Source organism: Bufo gargarizans, chromosome 2 (assembly GCF_014858855.1).
Source record: "Bufo gargarizans isolate SCDJY-AF-19 chromosome 2, ASM1485885v1, whole genome shotgun sequence".
Classification (NCBI taxonomy): domain Eukaryota; kingdom Metazoa; phylum Chordata; class Amphibia; order Anura; family Bufonidae; genus Bufo; species Bufo gargarizans.
Window position 1 is genome coordinate 628,084,030 of NC_058081.1, and position 27,402 is coordinate 628,111,431.

The 27,402-nt window shown below is 43.3% G+C and overlaps 1 protein-coding gene across 1 annotated transcript in view; it reads left to right on the forward strand.

The window, feature by feature from the left end:
* Positions 1-27,402, forward strand: part of DNAJC11 (DnaJ heat shock protein family (Hsp40) member C11) — a 204,644-nt gene that overhangs the window by 171,181 nt on the left and 6,061 nt on the right. The window contains exons 10-12 of the mRNA XM_044282132.1: positions 8,065-8,181; positions 17,691-17,846; positions 20,632-20,701. Coding sequence (XP_044138067.1) covers positions 8,065-8,181; positions 17,691-17,846; positions 20,632-20,701 — 343 coding nt within the window. The remainder of the gene's footprint in view (positions 1-8,064; positions 8,182-17,690; positions 17,847-20,631; positions 20,702-27,402) is intronic.

Sequence of the window (27,402 nt, forward strand, 5' to 3'; positions counted from 1 at the left end):
TGGCAATTTTTTGGGGAGTTTATGGCAACACGTTGTCTCTGCCCTTTGTTGCCGCCACGGCAACCACTCTCTCCCTCTGCTGTCACCTACTCCTCAGCAGCCCAATCTGGGTCCTAGGTCGTGTCCAAGACACAATCATAGTCGTCATCGCCCCCTCCATGACACTTTTATCAGACTATGATTTGTCATCATGGGCTCCTTGGCCCTTCTCCCTATTTCCTGCTATGTATTTACTCCAAGTGCCAGTGTAACTACTACTGCCACAATAGTGGCTACAAGTGCCACTTTTACCACCACCAACACAGCTATGCATGGGGTCCCCATAAATCTCCTCATGGCAATCCAAATGCTGACTGTTCTCAGACAAGTCTTTAAAAGGGAGATACTCTTGTGTATCTTCCATAGCGCGTGGTGGGGTTTTGAAAATAGGTGTTGCAAGTGAAAGGCTTTTCTTGAGATGCAAGGAGGAGAAGCAGATGGTATTCTGTGACTCCTAGCTCCATGGCATGGTGTCAGACTCAGAGGTGACCTCAACATCATCCTGCTGTGACTGAGAGGAGGAGTGAGCCATCCAGTCCACGATCTTATCCTCTTAGTGCTCATTAATAATGTGGTACCTGGGCCGTTACTTGGACGGGGTGGCCGCTCGGGGTGCTGTCAGAAGGGGGGCGCCGGCAGGGCACAGTCATCGCGCCGCCAGAGCCAGCGAGGGACACAGGCCGGAAGAGGCCTGCATCGCATCGCTGGAGGAGGTAAGTATAAGTTTTTTTTGTTTTTTTTTTTTTAAATATATATATATATATATATATATATATATATATATATATGTATGTATGTACAAATTACAATACTGGCACATAAGTATGTTATTGGGGTGCTGGCAATAAGCCTATGAATTGTAGAAACTTGAGTTTCTTTTTCTTGTAAGATTTTGTAATGTAGAACTACTTGACAACAAGCTGCATGAATATCCAGAACTTTGAGTGACCAGTACCTTGCTTCCTCTATATGCTTTCCATGATCAAAGTTCCTAAAATATTCCCAGATATATCTTTGTATACTCTGCTTATCGTGTCCCTATCATTCTAGATTAGTGGCTTGTGGCTAGGGTTGTTTCGATACCAAAATTTTAAATCTGTCTCGATACCATAAAAAAGTATTGCGATACTCGATACCATGAGAAAAAAATAATCAAACAGTCCTATCCTATTTTTTGGGGCGACAAGGTGACAAAAAAAAAAAATGGCGACTCACGCAGTTTTAAAAAAAAAATTTTTTTTGCTTTTATGGCGTTCACCGCATAGGAGATATTTTTTTATATTTTAAGAGTTTGGACTTTTCGGACATGGTGATATGTAATATTTTATTTATTGTTTATATATTTTATATGTAACATTGGGAAAGGGGGTGATTTATACTTAATATTTTGATGTGTTTAATTTTTTTTTTCATTTTTTTTATTTTACAGTTTATTTAATAATGATTTCCCCCCTTAGGGGCTAGAACCTGGGATATTTTAATCCCTTGTCTATTCACCCTAATAGAGATCTATCGTATCGATACCGGGCTAGAAGTATCGATTAGGAATCGAAAGTTCAATACCCGAAACAACCCTACTTGTGTCTGAATTAGCTTTTTGTCAGACACTGCCATTCTTTCACAAGCCTAGCTGGGAACAGAAGGGCATTTTTTTTCTTTTACGCATAAGGACCTTCTTGCGAACTGCCTCTGATTGGCTGATCAGTCTGTCTTTCAACATCTGAGCCAGTTAGGGCAAGCTCTTCCCCCCACATTCTCACAGTGTCATGTGATCCTCCATCAAGGTTTTCCCCGCCAATATTCACTTTAAAATTAAGCTGGGCTCCGTTTTTACTTGATTCATCAGAAATGCAAAAAGTTTGGATTCGTTTGGTGACAAGTTTTTTGGGAAATGTATAACAAATCCAGGTAGTTTAGAATCAATTTACTCATCTGTATCCAGAAGGAAGGACAGACGAGCAACACAACACACTTTTATAAGAAAATATGCTCCAGGATTGTTATTTCATGGGGAATACATGTGTGTGTTAAAACAGGTACTGACCGGTACTCTTTGAAGAACATTACTCACCTCACCGATCCCTGTCACAGCCATTACAAGGCTTACCAGGTCCCAGCTGGTCTACACTTCCTGATCCCAGCTCGACATGGAAGAAATGCCATCCTGGAGATGCCTGCTCAGCCAATGACTGACTGAGCAAGTCACTGATCTGCTGAGCAACCATCTATTGGCATTTCATGTCTGTTGAGCTGAGACCAGGAAGCATAGGGAGTCATTGAAGCAATTTTGTTTAAATTCATTCTGCCTCTTATACAAAATATATATTAATCCCACCGTGCAAACTCTCTAAGCATATTCCCTATGCATCTTGCAGGAAAACACATGTACCATCCCCACCACTGCCATCAACTTAAATTGCAAAGAAACCACTTGGCACAACATTTTTGAATGTCCATCCAGTGCCAACGACACTTAAGTTGCTCTTTCCAAGGACTCTCAGCCCGTGCAGATAGGTGGGAGTCGCATTAGAACCTTCCTCTATTGGCTGTATGTCTCGCTAGGATATAAGAAGGGTTGTCCTCTTTAGCCATAGATTAAAACATGTTTGCAGTTTTGACATTTTCCATAAAAACAAAAGCCTTGCCAGCTGCACCTTTTATGTTAGCTCTTTGATTTCTATTGAGATGTATGAGGCTGCAGCTGTGGTTATTGTAGAAGCTTCAGAGCCGTGACGCCCAGGGATTAGTCCTTGCTATCAATGCACTCATTTCATCACCCGGTGTCAGCCCTGTAAAAATGAGAATAGCTCTGTTCTTTTCCTTGCTGTATCTATTCTGGAACCACGTATCAGTCGATGCACTGACAGTGAATTATGAGCCTATTGCAATCCAATTAGGATTAACCCTGTGGTGCTCCGGTAATAAAATTGTGATTATTTTTCTCCACACCAATTGATTCATGTGTTGTTTAATCCTTTCAATGTCAGTGGCATGAGGAGTGAAGTCAAGAGCTTGCCACTCCAGAGACTGCACTTATTGATTACTCCAAATCCTAACAGGGGAGTGGGGGCATTTACTATGGATTGTTTATACTAAAAGGCAAAACCGCTTAACTGATGGAGTTTTTTTTCATTCCTCAGAAGCAGATGGTTGTACTAGTAATGCATGTCTGCTCCCTCTGGAGCATTTCTGTGCACTGCCACTAACTTGTTAAAGGGTAGTTGTCAGCAGATTTGTACCTATGACACCGGCTGACCTGTTACATGTACACTTGGCAGCTGAAGGCACCTGTGTTGGTCCCATGTTCATATGTGCCCGCATTGCTGAGAAAAAGTATGTTTTAATATATGTAAATTAGCCTCTAGGAGCAACAGGGGCGTTGCCATTACACCCAGAGGCTCAGCTCTCTCTGCAACTGCCGCGCCCTCTCCACTTTGATTGACAGGGCCAAGTGATGATGATGTTTTCACTGCCTGGCCCTGTCAAAGTGGTGAGCGCGGCAACTCCCCTATTGATCCTAGAGGCTTATTAGCATATGTTACACATCATTTTTCTCAGCAATGCAGACACATATGAGCATGGCACTCACCATCTATAGAGTAAGTTCAAAATTAAAACACATTTATTTAAAACATGTTTAAAAAAATATAAGGTTTAAAGCAAGCCCGTTCGATTAGGCAAATAGAAGCAATTCAGAATGACCCCCTAAAAAATTATAAATACAATTATATTCTATGGTATACTTCTGATATAGTCACGGGCTGTAACAATTAGTGTATTAAGTAATCCATCCTTGATAAACAGAATTGGATTTTTCTTTGGAACCTTTATTTATAAATAGTTTTCATCGTATTACAGTTTCTGAACCTCTGTGCATCAATTATAAAGAACCATATTTTCTCTATATCAAGGGAAAAAAAAACTGAACTGGATCGCACATCCACAATAGTATGCTTAGATCTAATTGAACTCGCTTCTCAGCGCAATATTAAAGTGTACAGCCCCTATACTGCATGCTGTACAAGAGGCATTAGTGTACATTTTGATCAAAAGGCAATAATGCCTCTGGTATAGCATGTAGTATAGGGGGCTGTACACCATTATATTGCGATGAGAAGTGAATTTAATTAAATCTAAGCATAGCTTTGGGTATGTGCAATCCAGTTCTGTTTTTCTCCCCTTGATACATACATGTTTAATCTTTCTTCTTTATTAATGGCATCCGCACTCCTGCAGTGACCTGCAGTTCCTGATAGCAATGGACATGTTGTGTTAGACAACTGTTCACATGGTGCAGTACTGCATGTGGCGCTGTACTGGTGGGTTGGTGCAGGGCCGGCCTTAGGCCTTTAGGCGCCCTGTGCGAGAAAGCTTTACAGCGACCCATAGTGACCACGCCCCTCAGTAACCATGCCCCTCAGTAACCACACCCCTCAGTAACCACACCCTTTCAGTGGTCACACCCGTTTCTCCAATATCTGCTCAATTTAAAACCTTCCATTCCGTTAAGTCCCCAAAAAGCAGATTACAAGCTATGATAAAAATACAACTTTTATTCAAAAGGTATTAAACATGTAAGCACAATATAATCATTCATATTAAATAAAATAACAGTAGACAATCAAGTGGTAAACAATAAATGTCAAACTAAAATAGAGTGTAAAACCACAGATAACACTAGTGCTGATAATGTGGTAGTGTTACCTGCAGTCCTATGTAAAACCTCAGATAACACTAGTGCTGATAATGTGGTAGTGTTACCTGCAGTCCTATGTAAAACCACAGATAACACTAGTGCTGATAATATGGTAGTGTTACCTGCAGTCCTATGTAAAACCACAGATAACACTAGTGCTGATAATGTGGTAGTGTTACCTGCAGTCCTATGTAAAACCACAGATAACACTAGTGCTGATAATGTGGTAGTGTTACCTGCAGTCCTATGTAAAACCACAGATAACACTAGTGTAGATCATGTGGTAGTTTTACCTTAGTCCTTAGTGTGCCTTCCTGTGTCTATCGCACGGACTCCCTGCTGGCGGCGCTGCCTCCTCTTCCTTCTTCCTCCGCACAGAACGTCCTGATGCAGCTGCGTCAAGACATAGGAACAGTGGGCATGGTGATGGTGACACACAGGAAGAGACACACACACACACAGGGACGGACACACACACATACATATGATAAATATGATCACATCACAGTTCCTGCCTGTCTGCTTTGGTAAAGCTGGGCTATGCCAGGCTTTAGCAGAGTGGGCACAGGACAGTGGACACAGGGCACGATATGTATGCAAGCACAGCTGAGCGAGTGCAGGGCAAGGGCCCGCATACACATTGCTCCTCCTGCCAGTCATACCCCCCCCCCACCCCCACACCGGGTATTTTGGGGGGCATTAGTGGTTGGGTTGGATGATGCGGATTGTGCACATAGCCACCAATCATATCCCCCCCTCCTAAAGGTAACTGATGTGCTGGGGGAGAGGAATATGATTGGTGGCTATGTGCACACTCAACATCAGCAGAAAGGAGTTAAAGTCCAACCCTTAATGGCCCCCAAAATCCCTGGGGGGGGGGGGTTGATGTAGTAGCAGGAAAGCACACTGTCCCCCTGTCCTCTATGAGCCCCCCCTGGTCCTCTCTGAGCCTCCCCCCCCCCCCCCTCACCCATTGCACACTTTTCCCACTCCAGATGGGCCAGTGGGCTGGCAGCAGCACATCCCCCCACCCAGTCACCATGGCGTTGGCACATTTCTCTCTGTCCCCTCCAGATGGGCAGCATCAGCACATCTCTGTCCCCCCACCCCCGCGTCACCATGGCATTGGCACATTTCTCCCTGTCCCCTCCAGATGGGCAGCATGAGCACATCACTGCCCCCCCCCCACCCCCGCGTCACCATGGCATTGGCACATTTCTCCCTGTCCCCTCCAGATGGGCAGCATCAGCACATCTCTGCCCTCCCACCCCACCCCCGCGTCACAGATGTGCTGATGCTGCCCATCTGGAGGAGAAATGTGCCAATGCCATGGTGACGCGGGGGTGGGACAGAGATGTGCTGATGCTGCCCATCTGGAGGAGAAATGTGCCAATGCCATGGTGACGCGGGGGTGGGACAGAGATGTGCTGATGCTGCCCATCTGGAGGGGACAGGGAGAAATGTGCCAATGCCATGGTGACTGGGGGAGTGGGGGTGGGGGGGGGGGGGACAGAGATGTGCTGATGCTGCCCATCTGGAGGAGAAATGTGCCAATGCCATGGTGACTGGGGGAAGGGGGACAACAGAGACTCTGTCCCGTCCCGTCCCCCAGTCACCATGGCATTGGCACACTTCTCCCTGTCCCTTCCACTTGGGCAGCATCAGCACATCTCTGTCCCGTCCCCCCATCCCCCATGGCACTGTTGGCACATTCACATAAATCATAATCATTTCTCCAAATAAAAAATACCTACTTGTTCTCTAGCTGTAGACTAGTGCTGCCGCGTGGGCCTTGCTGTGTCTGCTGGCTGGGCGCGCTCTGTTTTCTCTCTGGGGGCGGAGCTCAGTGGCTACGCTCCAGCAGCCACTGGTCTGCTCTCTTAAAGAGACAGGCAGGCCAGCCAGGCAGCAGAGCGGAGCTCAGAGCTGCCGCGAGCCCCGCCCCCTCCTCACTCCTTCAGTCCGGACCGGAGCACAGTGTGTGTCACACTGTGAGTGTGACTGTGTTGTAAGTCCGCCGCCCCGCAGGCCCTGCCCCCTGCAGAATAAAGATTCGATTCACTGCGGGCTGTCGGCCGCCCGGCGCCCCTGTTGCTATGGCGCCCTGTGCGGCCGCACACCCCAAAGGCCGGCCCTGGGTTGGTGGGACCCAGGGCCATGGGTGGCATTGTCAGACAGCTGGTTGCTGTTTGACTCCTGGGTCCTGCCGCCTACTAGGGCAGTGCCGCTTTGTCACCGCATTGTGCTGCGCCATTTTTGTCAGAGTAGGTCCCACTCAAAGAGGCAACCTTGGCGTGGTGAGTGGGCTTATGCCTTTTGATCAAAATGTACACTAATGCCTCTGGTACAGCATGTAGTATAAGGGGCTGTACACCTTTATATTGCCCCGAGAAGCGAATTTAATTTGATCTAAGCATAGCATTCTGGATGTGCGATCCAGTTCTGTTTTTCTCCCCTTGATACATACATATTTTCTCTATGTACTCAGCTTAAAACAAGAGACGTATTCACCTATCTCAAATTGATCAAACACAAAAGGATAAGGATTTCTGCTATAACCACCTTTTTGAAACTTTGAATATTCAAGGTCACTTATGTTTTTTATCAAGACTTTGAACACCTGTAAAATTTATTCTCATTACCTACGAAGTGTGTTATTACTATTCATTTATTTTAATTTTTTTTATTCATAGAGGCTATATCAGTCACTGTTTATTGAATGTAGAGTATATACTAAGCTAATACTAACTTAAATCTATTAATAGCTGATCACCAATCGTACTAAGGATAGATTAACTAATGCACTAATTGTTACAGCCCTTGACTATATAAGAAGTATGCCATAGAATATAATTGTATTTATTATATTTTTTAGGGGGTAATTCTGAATTGCTTCTATTTGCCTAATCGAACGGGCTTGATTTAAACCTTATCATTTTTTAAACATGTTTTAAATAAATGTATTTTAATTTTGAACTTACTATATAGATGGTGAGTGCCTGTTTTTACTTTTCAAAAACATTTATATTGCTTTTCCAGTGACGGGGTGAGTCACCAAAAAACGGAGCACCTTTACCATAGTTAAAGTGAGCCACTATATTTATTATATATTTTATTATATAAATTACTACATATGAACATGGGGCCAACACAGATGCCTTCAGCCTTAAGAAACTAAACTGGCACTGACTGGGAGTTGTAGTCAGTTGGAGGGTCGACATTTTGCAGAACTCTGCCCTGAAGACTATTGCACTGGTGTGTCATGGCAGTCTCAGGATAATGTATTGCTAGTAACAATGGAACCAGTTACCATGTCTCCTGTGTTTCAGGGCAGGCTTCTTCGGGACAGTGGTGGAGTATGGCGCAGAGAGGAAGATCTCTAGACACAGCGTTTTAGGGGCCACAGTGAGTGTCGGCGTGCCACAGGGAGTATCATTAAAAGTCAAGTAAGTAACACTTCTGCTGCTGCAGAACCTCTTTTTATAAAGATGATCTGCAACTTGGGTATATATTGTGATGTTCTGCATGAGCTGAGATATGTATTGATGTTCCCTGCACCTCAACTCTATATTATCGTTAAGATATACATTCAATGCCAAAAATAAATAAAAATAACACACCCAGATAGAAATGTCAGATTACTGCAAAACTAGTCGTTCAGTTATGTCTCAGGCAGACATTTAAATGATTACAGGTGTGAAGGATTGTTGTTTCAATGAATTGCCTGCCATTTACCCTGTTCTGACCTCTTAGGAGGTGTTGGAAGCAGTGGTTATATGAGGGCAGGCACACACGTTGACGTTGCTCTGGATGGCCCAGACAGATCACCAGTAGGGAGGATCATTTGATCCACTGACAAACATGAGCAGCTCCCATCCAGACACAGGTGGCACCTTCATTACACCCCTCTCTCTGCCCAGACCATTTCTAGGTGCTTAGCAGATGGAAAATTGGTGTGACTACACCCATTACGTGTCCTGCCTTTGATAGCCAGTCACCGTTACTTTTGTTTGCAGTGGTGTCGTGAACGAGAAACTTGGACTGTTATGGACTGGAACCGTATCATTTTTAGCGATGAATTCAGGTTTTGTTTGGGATCCCATTTTGGTTGGGTTCAAGTATGGAGGCCTTGTGGTGAGCGCTTCAATCCCGCCTTTGCTGTGCAGCGACACAGTGTCCCAACTGCTGGTGCGATGATCTGGGGAGCCATCGCATACCACAGTCGGTCACCCCTAGTAGTGATACGAGGGACACTAACAGCTCTGCGATATGTGCTGGACATGGAATCTTATTGAAAGCCCTCATAGGGACCCTCAGGATATCAAAAGACCATTTAGTGTACTGATTCAATATCCCGAGGGTCCCTATGAGGGTTTTCAATAAGATTCCTTGTTAGATTAGGGGTTATTTCCCCGTGTATTTACTCCCTAGGATTGGAAAGAATTCCACATACTATAAATGTTATGGCAGGCTTTTTAGCACAGGGTATAAACAAAGATAATTTCACACAAGAGGCCAACCAGGTATTTTCAAACCAAGCAATTCCTCTAAACAACATGGATATACAAACAGGATTTCAAAATCTGGGAAAAACTTACAAACAATACCAGTGGAAATCTGTGCTTTGGTCTGATGAGTCCAAATTTGAGATCTTTGGTTCCAACCACCGTGTCATTGTGCGATGCAGAAATGGTGAACGGATGGACTCTACATTCCTGGTTCCCACCGTGAAGCATGGAGGAGAAGGTGTGATGGTGTGGGGGTGCTTTGCTGGTGACACTGTTGGGGATTTATTCAAAATTGAAGGCATACCGAACCAGCATGGCTACCACAGCATCTTGCATCGGCATGCTATTCCATCCGGTTTGCGTTTAGTTGGACCATCATTTATTTTTCAACAGGACAATAACCCCAAACACACCTCCAGGCTGTGTAAGGGCTATTTGACCATGAAGGACAGTGATTGGGTGCTGCGCCAGATGACCTGGCCTCCACAGTCACCGGACCTGAACCCAATCGAGATGGTTTGGGGTGAGCTGGACCACAGAGTGAAGGCAAAAGGGCCAACAAGTGCTAAGCATCTCTGGGAACTCCTTCAAGACTGTTGGAAGACCATTTCAGGTGACTACCTCTTGAAGCTCATCAAGAGTGTGCAAAGCAGTAATCAAAGCAAAAGGTGGCTACTTTGAAGAACCTAGAATATGACATATTTTCAGTTGTTTCACACTTTTTTGATATGTATATAATTCCACATGTGTTAATTAATAGTTTTGATGCCTTCAGTGTGAATCTAAAATTTTCATAGTCATGAAAATAAAGAAAACTCTTTGAATGAGAAGGTGTGTCCAAACTTTTGGTCTGTACTGTATATAAACCAAAAAAATTGTCTACAGAGGCCTAAGGAGTACATTAAAACCAAATATCCATATAGATCACCCAAAATACATAAAAGGTTGGGACAGTGTCCTCACTGAAAACTCATTAAGACTTCTGAAATATATGGTTGATTATGAAAGACACTATTTTGAGCTCATTTCTGAACAACTTAATCAAGAGATAAAAGAAATACTCACGTTTGGTCAACATTCAGACTTTAAAAATCAGAAGTCCAGGCTACAAAAAAGCTTGGAAAGCCTGAAAGAGGAGATAAAGGAAAGATAACATCGGAAATACAGTCGTGGCCAAAAGTTTTGAGAATGACACAAATATTAGTTTTCACAAAGTTTGCTGCTAAACTGCTTTTAAATCCTTGTTTCAGTTGTTTCTGTGATGTAGTGAAATATAATTACACGCACTTCATACGTTTCAAAGGCTTTTATCGACAATTACATGACATTTATGCAAAGAGTCAGTATTTTCAGCGTTGGCCCTTCTTTTTCAGGACCTCTGCAATTCAACTGGGCATGCTCTCAATCAACTTCTGGGCCAATTCCTGACTGATAGCAACCCATTCTTTCATAATCACTTATTAGAGTTTGTCAGAATTAGTGGGTTTTTGTTTGTCCACCCGCCTCTTGAGGATTGACCACAAGTTCTCAATGGGATTAAGATCTGGGGAGTTTCCAGGCCATGGACCCAAAATGTAAACGTTTTGGTCCCAGAGCCACTTCGTTATCGCTTTTGCCTTATGGCACGGTGCTCCTTCGTGCTGGAAAATGCATTGTTCTTCACCAAACTGCTGTTGGATTGTTGGAAGAAGTTGCTGTTGGAGGGTGTTTTGGTACCATTCTTTATTCATGGCTGTGTTTTGGGGCAAAATTGTGAGTGAGCCCACTCCCTTGGATGAGAAGCAGCCCCACACATGAATGGTCTCGGGATGCTTTACTGTTGGCATGACACAGGACTGATGGTAGTGCTCACCTTTTCTTCTCCGGACAAGCCTTTTTCCTGATGCCCCAAACAATCGGAAAGAGGCTTCATCGGAAAATATGACTTTGCCCCAGTCCTCAGCAGTCCATTCACCATATTTTCTGCAGAAGATCAATCTGTCCCTGATGTTTTTTTGGGAGAGAAGTGGCTTCTTTGCTGCCCTTCTTGACACCAGGCCATCTTCCAAAAGTCTTCGCCTCACTGTGCGTGCAGATGTGCTCACACCTGCCTGCTGCCATTCCTGAGCAAGCTCTGCACTGGTGGCACTCCGATCCCGCAGCTGAATCCTCTTTAGGAGACGATCCTGGCGCTTGCTGGACTTTCTTTGATGCCCTGAAGCCTTCTTAACAAGAATTGAACCTCTATCCTTGAAGTTCTTGATGATCCTATAAATTGTTGATTGAGGTGCAATCTTAGTAGCTACAATATCCTTGCCTGTGAAGCCATTTTTATGCAACGCAATGATGGCTGCACGCGTTTCTTTGCAGGTCACCATGGTTAACAATGGAAGAACAATGATTTCAAGCATCACCCTCCTTTTAACAGGTCAAGTCTGCCATTTTAACCCAATCAGCCTGACATAATGATCTCCAGCCTTGTGCTCGTCAACATTCTCACCTGAGTTAACCAGATGATTACTGAAATGATCTCAGCAGGTCCTTTAATGACAGCAATGAAATGCAGTGGAAATTTTTTGGGGGATTAAGTTAATTTTCATGGCAAAGAAGGACTATGCAATTCATCTGATCACTCTTCATAACATTCTGGAGTATATGCAAATTGATATTATAAAAACTTAAGCAGCAACTTTTCCAATTTCCAATATTTATGTAATTCTCAAAACTATGGGCCACGACTGTACATTCGTGATAAATCAGATTTTGACGCTGACCGTGTAAACAATTGGAAAAAACAGACAACATTTTCCAGTGAGAAACACTAGGTATACTGACTACTCTGAATCTGAAACCTCCGGGGCTGAAATCACAAATACCAAAGATTTTAACAGAGGTGGTACTAAAAGAAAGGTCCGATATAATAAATACCGCAATCTGAAAAAAGCGGGAAATCCGACTAATAATACATCAGAATGTATCCAGCCGTCACAAACTGGAGAACCCTCATTATTGGGTGGATTTGCATTCTCCAGTGCCAGCTGCCATTTCAAGTACAAATGGGAAATACCATTTCAACAAGGCCAAAAATGACGACAAAAATGCAGAATACCCCAGCGTCAGCATCACTATCATTAATGCACTCAGGCACAAATATCACCAATACTACAGTGCAACAGAACCTGGGCCCAACATTGGCTGGTCAGCCAAATATTTTTGCAACACCACCCGTAGCCCCCCTTTTTTTAGGGCAGAACAGTATCCAATTAAGGGACAGGGACAAATGGGGTTACAAATCAAAATGACTGTAATTGGTAGTGAGAGCTGTAACCAGGGATCTGAAAAATACGTTACTCCATGGAATATTGGCTTCCCTCATAAAAGAACTGCCAATACAGACAGAATAACGGAAGAATTAAATACGACCCAGGTTATCAATCTGTCAGCACTGTCCTTAACGGAGGCACAAATTATACTTCTAAAAAGAGGTCTCACTTTTACACCAGTACCACGGTTTGATAAGTTTAGTTGGGTGAAGGACATACATTTATTTGCACGGAAATTAGCACTGCACAAACAATTTGCAAGTACAACATCTGATATAGGTAAATTAATCCAGAAAGAACAACAAGCATTGTATACTCTGGAAAGTCTTCATATGAAAAGTGAGGGTTATAGTGAGATTATACCTCCATTGACAGACCTTCAACCCAGATACAGATGGACCCCACCTTTCTCACAGTTAAAAAACATTAAAACATTTGTAGCATTCGTAGCTCAGCTGATCAACAAATTAAAAATAAAGACGGATATTATTCTGAAAAATCTGACATATGAGGAATTCAATGCACTTGAAGAATTAAGGACATTGTGATAAAATCAAGTGATAAAGGGGGTAATATAGTGGTCCAAGACAGGACAGATTATGATCAGATGATAAATAGGCTATTGATGGATAAAGAAACATGAGATTTTGAAAGAGAACCCTACAAACCGGTATCTCAGTGAATTACATACAATTCTGAAGACAGCCAGGGATCAATGCTTGATATCCAAAGAAGAATTTGAATTCCTGTACAACAAAAGCCCGACGATTGCGACATTGGTCGAGAATATACCATAAGAGAATTTTTTAATTATCGGAGTAGTGGCATCCTGTACTTGCCCAAAGCTATATGTTGGCAAAACAATACAGGAGCTAAGGGGGAGAATATCAGGACATATCAGTGCCATCAATACAGAAAAGGATACCTCACTTTATAGAAATATTACGTATATCCACAACAGCAACCTGGATGTTCTTAAATTTTGGGGACTGGCCAAAATCAAACTGGACCCTAGAAGTGGGAATCTGGACCAAAGACTACTTCGGGAGGAGGCTAGGTGGATTCACAGACTACAGACCCTTAGTCCAAAAGGCCTAAATAAAGGCTTTTCTTATACGGCCTTCATTTAGACATGTTTGAAAAAATAATTCACATAGATGATAACTAATTTAATAACAACTTTGTTAGTGTTTAGGTAGGATAAATTATGGTAAAATTTATAATGACTCCTTATTTAAAACGGATCCGTCTTCAAATGCTTTCAGTTCACTTGCGTTTTTACGGATCCGGCGTGTAATTCCGGCAAGTGGAGTACACGCCGGATCCGGACAACGCAAGTGTGAAAGAGGCCTTACCGAGTGTTTTACCATTTAGTATGTACGGGTGACTTGCATTTTTCCTTCCCATGTGCATAACTTTACATTTATCAGTGTTAAACCTCATCTGCCACTTATCTGCCCAAGCCTGCAATCTGTCCAGATCCCTCTGTAGTAGTATACTGTCCTCATATTGAGTAATACATTGGATCGACAGTGTCTTCAGAGCTGATGACACACTGTAAACCATGCGTAATCAATTCTGCGCATAAGAACACATCTAGCATGCATATGAGGTTTATCGAGGAACAGTAGCTTCAAGTCCTGTCCTCCCCCCACGGGCAATAGCAGAGTAGCGATGCCTGTGTAGAGGAGTTATACGACCTGAGAAGGTGATTGACGAGAATAGGCACTAGCAGAGCAGCGATGCCTGTGGGGAGGAGACAACATGGCCTGAGAAGGTGAGTGACGGGTAAAGGGGTGTGAACGCACATTGTGTTCACATACTGATGCGCTCACGCCCGATAGCAAGAAGCGCCTGTCGGTCAATGGTGTCAGCAGCGGTATTGGCCATTGATTACAGGGAGGGCATTTGTAGCGCATATAGACGGGCATTTTAAAGCGCACGCTGGTACCCCACTTTCACCTGACGAAGCCACTTAGTGGCGAAACATGTCGGGAGGGGTGTTAAGGTGTAGCGTTCTAGCATTTTAGACAGCTAACAGTCCGGTGGACAATTGTAGCGTCAGGTATAACGGAGAGTCAGCATGTTAGATGTGTGTGAATGGTTACCAGCAATGTATGTTCGAAGTGGTATGCCTGAATTGGTGTGTATGGTGCAGACAAGGGACATACAGTGGTAGAGTGGACACATCTCCTAGCCACATTGTTTCTAATTGAGCTGGAGCGCGCAGAGTATTATGTGACACTCCAAGGACAGTTGATACAAGCGTGTAGCCTGCAAAGGAAACGGGCACACGCCAATAGACTGCGAATGAGGTGTGCACTATAGTAGAGTTTGAGAATTACTACCAAACAATTGATAACACGTGCCAGGCTCTTAGAACAGTCGATACGTGTGTGTGGCTTGCAAAACGGCTGCAGACCACGCAGAAATAGACTGTCGAGTATTGCGGCAACCCTCACTGTTAATGCAGTTAACAAACACCCAATTCAGGCTTAGTATCTAGAGAGATTTAATATACCCATGCCAATTTCAGTGGTTAACTAACCACACACTATCTAACCCGAACAATCTATATAAAATAGAGCGCCTGCTGGTGTCAATATCGGATGATTTAGGTGACATGAATCCCCCAGTTGCCGCTAGCAACCACTAGTAGCTACTAGGTAATTTAACCTCACTGTTTTCTGATAATTTTGAACACATTTGTTTTTAGTTTTAATAATAATTAAATAAAGATATATTTTTATTACAATACTTTATTAGGTAGAGACCCCTAAAGGGATTTTTTCTGATCTTTTGACCGTTTAGTGTACTGATGTGCTGGACATTCTATGGCCACATGTGTTCCTCTCATGGCAGGGCTTCCAGCTGGCATTTTTCAGCAGCATTTTCATAATGCTCGTCTGCACACAGCAAAGGTTTCCCAGGAATGTCACCTACAGATGGCATCACTTCCTTCTCATGCCTGATCATTTATGGGACCAGCTGGCACGCCAGCTTCAGCAACCTACAAGTGCAGGATCCACACTACCCACCACAGCAAATGTGCCGCAGGATACCATACCGAACCTGTATGACTCCATGCCAAACCAAATACCTCATCTTGTATCCAGGCTACAGGCAGCCCAACAGGGTCCTATCAGTTGTGCAGTTTTCCCCTATAAATATCTCCTTATGTTTTAATATTGTAATCACTTATATATATTATCATCACATTCATTCCATCAACTCCTTTTTGGTGCATAATTTTTGGTCAATGAGTGTACAAATATTTATTTTGTACTAAATCTTTATTGACTTAAATTATAGATTTAACGTACTTACTTGATATGTTCTGATATCACAGTTTGCTAGCTATATAAAAGAATAAGCCCATCCATAAATGCAATTTTTCAGCATTCAGCTTTTTTTTTTTTTTTTTTTTTTTTTTTTGCTCCACCAATAAGTTTTCTTATTGAAGACAATAGCATCTTCGACCACAAGGGGGCACACTTCTGCCACATTGTAAACACACCTTAGGCTACTTTCACACTTGCGTTCAGAGCGGATCCGTCTGAGACGGATCCGCTCATATAATGCAGACGGTGGATCCGTCCAGACTTTCAATGTAAAGTCAATGGGGGACGGATCCGTTTGAAGATTGAGCCATAGTGTGTCATCTTCAAACGGATCCGTCCCCATTGACTTACATTGTAAGTCTGGACGGATCCGCACGGCCAGGCGGACACCCGAACGCTGCAAGCAGCGTTCAGGTGTCCGCCTGCTGAGCGGAGCGGAGGACAAACGGTGCCAGACTGATGCATTCTGAGCGGATCCGCATCCACTCAGAATGCATTAGGGCAGTACGGATGCGTTCGGGTCCGCTTGTGAGCCCCTTCAAACGGAGCTTACAAGCGGACACCCGAACGCTAGTGTGAAAGTAGCCTTACAATGTAAGGATCCGTCTCACAAATGCATTGCAATACCGGATCCGTCTCTACAGTGTCATCCGGAAAAATGGATCCGGTATTCATTTTTTTACAATTTTGAAGGTCTTCGCATGCGCAGACCGGAAGACCGGATCAGTCAATGCGGCACTAATACATTCCAATGGAAAAAAATTCCGGCAAGTGTTCAGGAATTTTGGCCGGAGAGAAAAGCGCAGCATGCAAATGCCGTAAAAGGACTGAACTGAAGACATCCTGAACGGATTGCTTTCCATTCAGAATGCATTAGGATAAAACTGATCAGTTTTTTTCCGGTATTGAGCCTCTAGGACGGAACTCAATACCGGAAAACTTTGATGCAAGTGTGAAAGTAGCCTAAGACTGTAGATTGCAGAATTAGCCTGCATTGCTCTGCCAAGAATATCACATGATCTCAGTTGTCTGTAAATATTTATGTATACTTTTCTTTTAAGGCTACTTTCACACTGGCGTTTTAGCTTTCCATTTGTAAGATACGTTCAGGGCTCTCACAAGCGGTCCAAAACAGATCAGTTTGCATTCTAATGCATTCTGAATGGAAAAGAATCTGCTCAGTTTGCATCAGTTCAGTCTCCATTCCGCTTTAGAGATGGACACCAAAATGCTGCCTGCAGCGTTTTGGTGTCGGTCTGATGAATCTGAGCCAAACGGATCCGTCCTGGCACGCAATATAAGTCAATTGGGACGGATCCGTTTTCACTGACACAATCTGGCACAATAGAAAACCGATCCGTCCTCCATTGACTTTCAATGGTTTTCAAGACGGATCCGTCTTGGCTATGTTAAAGATACTACAAACGAATCCGTTCTGAACGCATGCAGACGGTCGTATTATCTGAACGGATCTGTCCATGACGGATCCGCACAAAAACGCAAGTGTGAAAGTAGCCTAAGAAATAACCGCATTTGTTTGAGGTATTACTTCTTTTCATTGATGAATTTATTTTATAGGCCGGCTAGTTGCTTTGGATAGATGGTCCCGGCATTCAGGCTGACCAGCAGCTACTTATTAGCTGCGCACCTATTACAGGGATGGGGATAATAGATGTGGCAAGTTTTGCACTCGAGGTCAGATGAGATTCAGCATTTGTTGCAAAGTATAATTTACGGCTTGTTTGGTGGTTCAGAGCCCTACAGATGCTTTCTATTAATCTGTTCCTGATCTCCTTTATTCCAGGTTGAATAGAGCCAGTCAGACGTATTTCTTCCCCATTCATCTGACAGATCAGCTTCTACCAAGTGCGGTGTTTTACGCCACTGTGGGACCCCTTATTATCTATGTAGCGATGCATCAGCTTATCATCAAACCTTACCTCAAGGCACAGAAAGAGAAGTAAGTATCTCGCCACAGCTCGTCCTATAACTCAACCAGACAACTCCTCTATGGGCAAGAAACACCAGGTTTGCATTAAGATGGATCTTTTTTCTGTAGCTAAACTGGCCAAATAAGTTTCTGGAGTGTTTATTCTAAACTTTTTCCCTCTAAGGCCCCTTGCAGACGAGCGTGTCCGGATTAGGTTCGGATGTGTTGCGAATGCATTCAGTAAAAAAATGTGCGATTTCGCAGGCAAAGTCATTCATTTTATTTATTTTTTATCGCCGGTGCTATGCGATTCAATGCGTTTTGCACGCGCGTGATAAAAAATGTAATGTATACGAACAACATCTCTTAGCAACCATCCATAAAAAACGCATCGCATCCGCACTTGCTTGTGGATGCGATTTTCACGCAGCTCCATTCACTTCTATGGGGCCAGTGTTGCGTGAAAAACGCTGAATATAGAACATGCTACGTTTTTCATGCAACGCATGAAATGTGTGGAAAAAAAATGTACACAGCCCCATTGAAATGAATGGGACCGGATTCCATGTGGGCGCAATGCGTTCGCATCACGCATTGCACCCGCGCGGAATACTCGCTCGTGTGAAAGGGGCCTAATCATAAAATTTTCTGTTCTTGGCTCATCCTCTTCTTTCCAACCATTTCTTATGGCCCATTTACACAGGCCGAGAATCTGCCAATAATCCCTAACAAGCGCGCATAGGAACGCTTGTTATCGATTATCTGGCGGTGTAACGGTGCCGCTGATTACCCAGTAAAATCCTTTTAAAGGGAACCTGTAATATTGAAATGCAGTGGAGTCTGCAGGCTGAGTGGTATGTAGCAGGGGACGCTGAGGAGATTGATATATTGTTTTATGGGAAAAGATTCATTAAAATTGATCACTTTTTCATTTAAACCTGTGCTTTTTCTGGGCTTAGGAGACCAGTGGGTGGTCCTATCAGTGATTGACAGATATAGCTATATGCACAGTCCGCACAAAGATGGCTTTCAATCACTAATAAGACCACTTACAGGACTCCTAAGCTCAGAATGAGCAGATATTCAAATGAATGAACTACAGGTTTTACTGAATCTGTTCCCATAAATCTTTATATAAGTTCAGCTCCTCCTGCTCTATAACCTGCTACCTGTAGTTTCCACTGCATTTTCCCTTTAAGAACCTTTTGCGCTGGTCAGTTACTGGCCAAAATGATCACTCAATCACTGGCCTGTGTAAAAGACCCGCTGAGCAGCTGACAGTCGAGCAAATGCATGTACATCGAATTGTTGGATATTTTATTTTGGCAGCACTTTTCCCTGTGTAACCATGAGAAGTGCAGCTGACAAGGTAAATAAATGCCTGCTCTAACCATCTGATGGTCATGCATTCTGAATCTCATGAAATTCATGCAGTCATTCATTTTTCGCCTTATAAGACGCAGGTTTTAGAGGAAGACAATAAGAAGAAAAAAACATTTTCATTAGACTTCAGATCAGACCTCAGCTCACCGCCCCAATCAGACCCCCAATGTTAATAAGACCCTCAATCAGACCCCAATATGAATGACCCCCCAATCAGACCTCAGATAAGAGCCCAAATATAAATAAGACCCCCCATTTAGACCCCAGATCACTCCCATGCCACATATCACCGCCGCCGATTCTCACCTTCAGCGCTCTTTTTCTTCCTGCCACGGCTGTGCTGTGACCTGACGCGCATTGGAGGCACTCATTAGTATTCGCCCCATAAGGCGCACTGACATTTTTCCCCTACTTTGAGGGAAGGGGAAAGTGCGTCTTATGGGGCAAAAACTATGGTATCCTCAAATGAGCACCGTTCAAAATGCGGTATATTTTGTTGACAGTCATTACACTGATAAATCTTCCCATGTAAAAGGACCCTTATAAGCCTGTATTATACTCCAGAGCTGCACTCGCTATTCTGCTGATGTGTTTATTGTGTATATGCATTACTTATCTTGTAGCCTAAGTAAAGGCCCTATTACACGGGCAGATAGAGCAGACAATTGTTGGGAGGGAAGTGTTCCCTCCTGGTAATCGCCTGCTCGCTAGAGGAGGAGACCGCTGCTGTGACATGCAGCGATCTCCTTCTCAGTATAGGGACAAGTGATTGCTAATGCATTGCTCGTCCCTATACTGTCTCATTGTTTACCTGCAGCAGAGCGCCTATTACATGGCGTGATCATTAGCCGTGAGTTGTTAGCGATCATCTTAAAGGGTTGTCTGGGTTCAGAGCTGAACCCAGACATCCCTCCATTTTCACCCAGGCAGCCCCCCTGACTTGAGCATCGGAGCAGTTCATGCTCTGCTGCTCTCCTATGCCCTGCTGTAAATCGCGCAGGGCAAAGGAATTGTTTGGAGATCCTGTGACGTACCGGGGCTCTCTATGGGGCTGCCAGGAATCCCGGCGATGTCACTGGCACTGATGTGCGGGATTTAGCGCTGCCCTAGCCAGTAAAACGGCCCGCCCATCTGAGCTGGTGACGTCACCGAACACAATGCCGGGCGGAAGTTTCCACCCGGCAGTGTGTTATTGAAAACAAAAGAACCTGTGCCCTGCGCGATCTAGCGCAGGGCAAGGGAGCGCATCGGAGCATGAGATGCCTGGGTGAAAATAAGGGTATGAACCCTGAACCCGGACAACCCCTTTAACAACAATCTGCCCGTGTAATAGGGCCTTCACATTCTGTATTATACTCTAGAGATGCACTCACTGTTCTACAAGCTTATACTCCTTGATTGTTCATTTTTTCCCGCTTATTTTAATTGATAGAGAATTAGAGAAACATAGGGAAGACTCAGCATCTGACGTCTTAAAGAAGAAGCAAGAAGCAGAGGCTGCAGTGAGTATTGCCTTCATTCTCCTGCCCATTCTAGAATACAGATATAGGAGTTACCATAAATTCAGCCCCGTATAATGACCTAGATCCATGCATGCCATGTTTCTCGTTATACTGAGAGCTGTGAACCTCCACTTTATCAGTGGAAAATAAGGCAGAAGATGTTCACTTGCTCATCTAATCACCGCTATCTGCCTAGTTATGCCATTTATTGATGCTGTGACTCAAATATTTACTGTTTCTGGTATAGAGCATCAAATAGGTCGCACCAAACACACCACAAGCAATAAGGTTTCATTTACCTCTGTCCCCACCCAGTCCATACTGGATATTTAGAGTGAAATATGCAGATCACTTCTCTTAGGTGCATTAATTCTATAAGTTAGTAACATAGTAACATAGTACATAAGGCCAAAAAAAGACATTTGTCCATCCAGTTCGGCCTGTTATCCCGCAAGTTGATCCAGAGGAAGGCGCAAAAAAAAACAAAAAAAACCCTGTGAGGTAGAAGCCAATTTTCTCCACTTTAGGGGAATATAAACGTCCTTCCCGACTCCAATCAGGCAATCAGAATAACTCCCTGGATCAACGATCTCTCTCTAGTAGCTATAGCCTGTAATATTATTACACTCCAGAAATACATCCAGGCCCCTCTTGAATTCCTTTATTGTACTCACCATCACCACCTCCTCAGGCAGAGAGCTCCATAGTCTCACTGCTCTTACCGTAAAGAATCCTCTCCTATGTTTGTGTACAAACCTTCTTTCCTCCAGACGCAGAGGATGTCCCCTCGTCACAGTCACAGTCCTGGGGATAAATAGCTGATGGGAGAGATCTCTGTACTGACCCCTGATATATTTATACATATTAATTAGATCTCCCGTCAGTCGTCTTTTTTCTAAAGTGAATAACCCTAATTTTGATAATCTTTCAGGGTACTGTAGTTGCCCCATTCCAGTTATTACTTTAGATGCCCTCCTCTGGACCTTCTCCAGCTCTGCTATGTCTGCCTTGTTTACAGGAGCCCAGAACTGTACACAGTACTCCATGTGTGGTCTGACTAGCGATTTGTAAAGTGGTAGGACTATGTTCTTATCACGGGAATCTATGCCCCTTCTGATGCAACCCATTATCTTGTTGGCCTTGGCAGCAGCTGCCTGACACTGGTTTTTGCAGCTTAGTTTGCTGTTTATTAAAATTCCTAGATCCTTTTCCATGTCAGTGTTACCGAGTGTTTTACCATTTAGTATGTACGGGTGACTTGCATTTTTCCTTCCCATGTGCATAACTTTACATTTGTCAGTGTTAAACCTCATCTGCCACTTATCTGCCCAAGCCTCCAATCTATCCAGATCCCTCTGTAGTAGTATACTGTCCTCATCAGTGTAAATTACTTTACACAGTTTAGTGTCATCTGCGAAAATTGATATTTTACTATGCAAGCCTTCTACAAGATCATTAATAAATATATTGAAGAGAATAGGGCCCAATACTGACCCCTGAGGTACCCCACTAGTGACAGTGACCCAATCTGAGTGTGTACCGTTAATAACCACCCTCTGTTTTCTATCCCTCAGCCAGTTACTTACCCACATACAGATGTTTTCTCCCAGTCCGAGCATTCTCATTTTATATACTAACCTTTTATGTGGTACAGTGTCAAATGCTTTGGAGAAGTCCAGATATACGACATCCATTGATTCACCGCTGTCAAGTCTAGAACTTACCTCCTCATAGAAACTGATTAAATTAGTCTGACATGACCGATCCCTCACGAAGCCATGCTGATATGGCGTTATTTGCTTATTTCTGTTGAGATGCTCTAATATAGCATCTCTCAGAAAACCTTCAAACTGTTTACCCACAACAGATGTTAAACTTACCGGCCTATAGTTTCCAGGCTCTTTTTTTGGCCCCTTTTTTGAATATTGGCCCCACTTATGCCATGCGCCAATCCTGTGGGACATTCCCTGTCAGTATAGAGTCTGCAAATATCAGAAATAAGGGTCTGGCTATGACATTACTTAATTCCTTTAGGATACGGGGGTGTATGTCATCCGGTCCTGGCGATTTGTCTATTTTAATCTTTTTAAGTCGCTGATGTACTTCTTCCTGGGTCAGACAGGACACTTTTAATGGGGAATTTATTTTTGCATTCTGCATGTCATCTGACAATTTATTTTCCTCAGTGAATACATTGGAGAAAAAAATATTTAACAGCTTTGCTTTCTCCTCATCGCTCTCTGCGACTTCCCCCTCATTACTCTTTAAAGGGCCGACACCTTCAGATTTATACTTTTTAACATTTATATAATTGAAGAACATTTTAGGGTTAGTTTTACTCTCTTTGGCAATTAATCTCTCGGTCTCTAGTTTGGCCGCTTTTATTTGTTTTTTACATGTTCTATTTTTTTCCTTATAGTTTTTCAGTGCTTCCGTGCTCCCCTCCTGTTTCAGTGAATGATATGCTTTCTTTTTGTCATTTATTGCTTTCTTTACAGTTCTATTTATCCACATTGGTTTCTTTTTGTTCCTTAACCTTTTATTACCATACGGTATGTACCTCTCACAATGAGATTTTAGGATGTTTTTAAAGATATCCCATTTTGTGGCTGTATTTTTATTTTTGAGGACTTTGTCCCAGTTAGTTTGGCCTATGGCCTCTCTTAGTTGGCTAAATGTAGCTTTTTTGAAGTTTGGTATTTTTGTTCCTCCCTGTAGAAACGCTCTTTTGAATGATAATTGGAAGGTTATTACTTTGTGGTCACTATTTCCCAGGTGTCCCCCAACCTGCACGTCTGTTGTTCTGTCCGGCCTATTGGTTAATACTAAGTCCAGTATGGCCGTCCCTCTAGTCGGGTCCTGAACCAGTTGGGAGAGGTAATTGTCTTTGGTTATTGCCAAGAACCTGTTTCCTTTATGAGATATAAAAGTTTCAGTTTCCCAGTCTATATCTGGGTAGTTGAAGTCCCCCATAATAACCACCTCATTATGATTTGCCGCCTCGTCTATCTCGTTTAGTAGTAGATTTTCTGTGGACTCTGGTATATTAGGTGGTTTATAGTAAACTCCTATTAGTAATTTATTGTTGTTTTTAGCTCCATGTATCTCTACCCACAGTGACTCCACATGTTCATGTCCCTCACTTATATCTTCGCGGAGTCTGGGCTTTAGACCGGACTTTACATAAAGGCAGACCCCTCCCCCTCTCCGGTTTTGACGATCCTTTCTAAACAGACTGTAACCTTGTACATTAACCGCCCAGTCATAGCTATCATCCAGCCATGTCTCAGTTATTCCCACTATGTCATAGTTCTCCTCACACATCACTAATTCCAGTTCACCTGTTTTATTAGTCAGACTTCTGGCATTAGTATACATACATTTGAGAGGTTTATGTATATTTTTTACCCTACACCTTTCCTTCTGAACTGTTCTAGTCCCTCCTTCCATTCCTCCCCCAGTCCAATTACCTCACCCTGGTCACTATCTGCGCTATCTTCCCATCCTATAACGTTATTCCCCTCCCCCAGTCCCTAGTTTAAACACTCCTTCAACCTTCTAGCCATCTTTCTCCCCAGCACAGCTGCCCCTTCCCCATTGAGGTGCAGCCCGTCCCTACAATAGAGCCTGTAGCCGATAGAAAAATCGGCCCAGTTCTCCAGGAACCCAAACACCTCCTTCCTACACCAGTTCTTGAGCCACTTGTTAATCTCCCGTTGCCTTTCTTGTGTGGCTCGTGGTACAGGCAGTATTTCGGAAAATACTACCTTTTGAGGTCCTTGCCCTCAGCTTTTGACCAAAATCCCTGAAATCATTTTTAAGGACTCTCCACCTACCTCTAGTTGTATTTTTATATTTTTATTTGTGGTATATTGTGCACTTAAAGAAAATTAGATTTTGGGGACATGGTAGCATATTTTTATTTATTTTTTTTAAATTTTAGTTTCATTTGTTCAAGTCAGAACTGTGAAAATTGTCCAGGCTACCAAAAACCCTGTCCGCAAGGGTTAAATGGGCCTTCCAAGTAATTATTTTTTTTCTTTTTTTTTTTCTTTTCTTTTGCAGGCAAGGAAGCTATTTGAATAATTAAAAAAAGTACACTTACTGTCCTAAGCCCCCTCTGTTCCAGCCACTGCTCCTTTCCTACCCTCTGCTTCAGCCATGATGTTCCCATATACCACACATGGCAGCTGCAGCCAGTCACTGGCCTCAGCAGTATATGGCACAAGAGTTCTGAAGCAAGCGGTTGGATCTAGCGGAGCCACTGGAATGGATATAGTTCAGGACAGGAAGTATGCATTTTTTTTTCTTATTATATGAATTTTAAAAACTCTGACATTGGCAGCCCCTTTAAAAGACCCTGGGGCTGTTAGACCATTTTTCCTGCTGATATGTTATTTTTAGGTATTCCCAAGCAAATGCCTGTTTCCACTGAAAGACCCCAGTGCTGTCTAGTCATATTTCCTGTTGTTAGTGTGCCCTAACAATTGCCTGTGCTCTTTTAGGCTAGTTTCACATATGCAGCAAGAGACCCGGCAGAGAACAGCCTGCCCGAGCTCTTGGGATACGGGATTGCCATTACCTGACTACCTGCTGACCTCATTAATTATAATGGGTTCCGGCAGAGATCTGTCCGATTCTCAGCATATTTGCGTCTGCTTCTCTGCTGGACCAGCCTGTCTGATCTCTTGCCGCATATGTGAAACTAGACTTAGTAGAAAGTAATGGACTGGAATACAGATACATAGCAGCACATTAGAGATAAAAATGGGATGATTTTTTTTTTTTTTTAATCTGTAAAAAAAATATATATAATAATGAGCTTTTTTTTTTTTTTTATAATAGACTTTATTAACCCGTATATGTACTTCGGACGGGTGCAGGAGCTGCACCCGCCTGATCGGGGCAGGGGTCCGGCAGTCGCTGATAGCCGGACCCCTGCTGTACGCGCCGGCATCAGTGAAAACTCTTGCACTGGCCGCGGGATCCTGCCGGGTGTGGGGTGGCCATCGGGTCCCCGTGCCTCTCTGACGGGGACCCGTTGGCAGGGAAGGCAGCCCGATGCCTTCCTTGGGCATCGTGGCTGCCTTCCATGACAGCCTGTGAGATCCAGCCCCCTGGATCTCTCAGGCAAGCAGGCTGAAGTGTATTACAATCTATTACAGAAGTATTGTGATGCCTTGTAAAGGGCATTAGACCCCCAAAATTTAAAGTCCCCGAGTGGGACAAAAAGAAAAGTGTGAAAAAAATGAAAAGAGTGACAAGTAAAAAAAAAAAAGCAGCCCTTTCCCAAAATAAAGTAAAATTAATTTGTACAAAATAGGGGAACAAAAGAAAAGTAGACATATTATGTATCGCTGCATCCGTATCGACCGGCTCTATAAAAATAACACATGACCTAACGGTGAACACCGTCAAAAAAATAAAATAAAAACTGTGCTAAAAAAAAAAGGTGCAAAACCAAGCGATCAAAAAGGCGTATGCCCTCCAAAATAGAACCAATCTAACTGTCACCTCATCCCGCAAAAAATGAGCCCCTACCTAAGGCAATCGCCCAAAAAATTAAAAAAATTATGGCTCTGACTATGGAGACACTAAAACATAATTTTTTTTTTTTTTATTATTTCAAAAATGATATCATTGTGTAAAACCTAAATAAATAAATAAAAAAAAGGTATACATATTAGGTATCGCCACGTCCGTAACAAAAATGAAATAAAAAGTGTGTCAAAAAGCCATTCTTACACTCTATGTTCTACATAATTCCCCGGTCTGGCTGTCAAAGTCCAAATTTGCTCCAATCAATGCTACTTTCAGGGAGCTCATATGGCGGAAGGGGCATCCGAGAATTAAGCTGGAAACGTTGCAATATCCTAAAACGGAAGGGGGCCTTGCAGTGCCAAACCCCTGGGTGTACTTCCTGGCGGCTCAATGCCAACATTTTAAGGGGTGGCTGGAACTGGAGTCGAGTGAGATGTCGTGTCAGTTGTTTAAGTATTGCTTGTCCTCTAGTGACCTACTGCTAATCCTTGAGACTAAGGGGGCTGGAAGGAGTGGTCCGATGGGTGATTTGGGACATTTGATGCAATCCGTGTGGAATAGGGTCAAGCTCCTGAGGGGGGTTTTCGGCAATACGGAATACACTCCACTGTGGGATAATCCCGTGCTGCCGGAATTCCTCTCCCTGTCTGAGTTTGGGGCATGGAAAGGGAAGGGTATTCTGAGGTTGGGACATCTTTTAGAGGAAAAGAAGTTCATGTCATTTGCCAGATTTCAGGAGAAGTATGAACTGCCTAGAACTCACTTTTATAAGTACCTTCAGGTGAGACACGCTTACAACTCCACATTTAAAGGTACAACTATGGTGGCGGGGAGAGATGCTGCATTGCACCTGATTCTGTCCAGGGGGGCGAGGAGAGGTATGATTTCCTGTATATACAAGATGTTGCTTGATAAGTTTCTAATGTCACATCCGCTTGCGGCTAAAAGTAAATGGGAAAAAGATGTTGGCGAATTAACTGACAACCAGTGGTCTGACATACTGGAGGCGATACCTCTCTCTTCCTTGAGTGAAGGGCGTAAACTCTCACAGCTGTTTATTGTCCATAGAGTCTACAAAACACCGTTTTTTTTGTTCCGTATAGGGTTTAGACCCACGGATGAATGTCCAAGATGCTCTGTGGTGTCTGCAGATTTGTTGC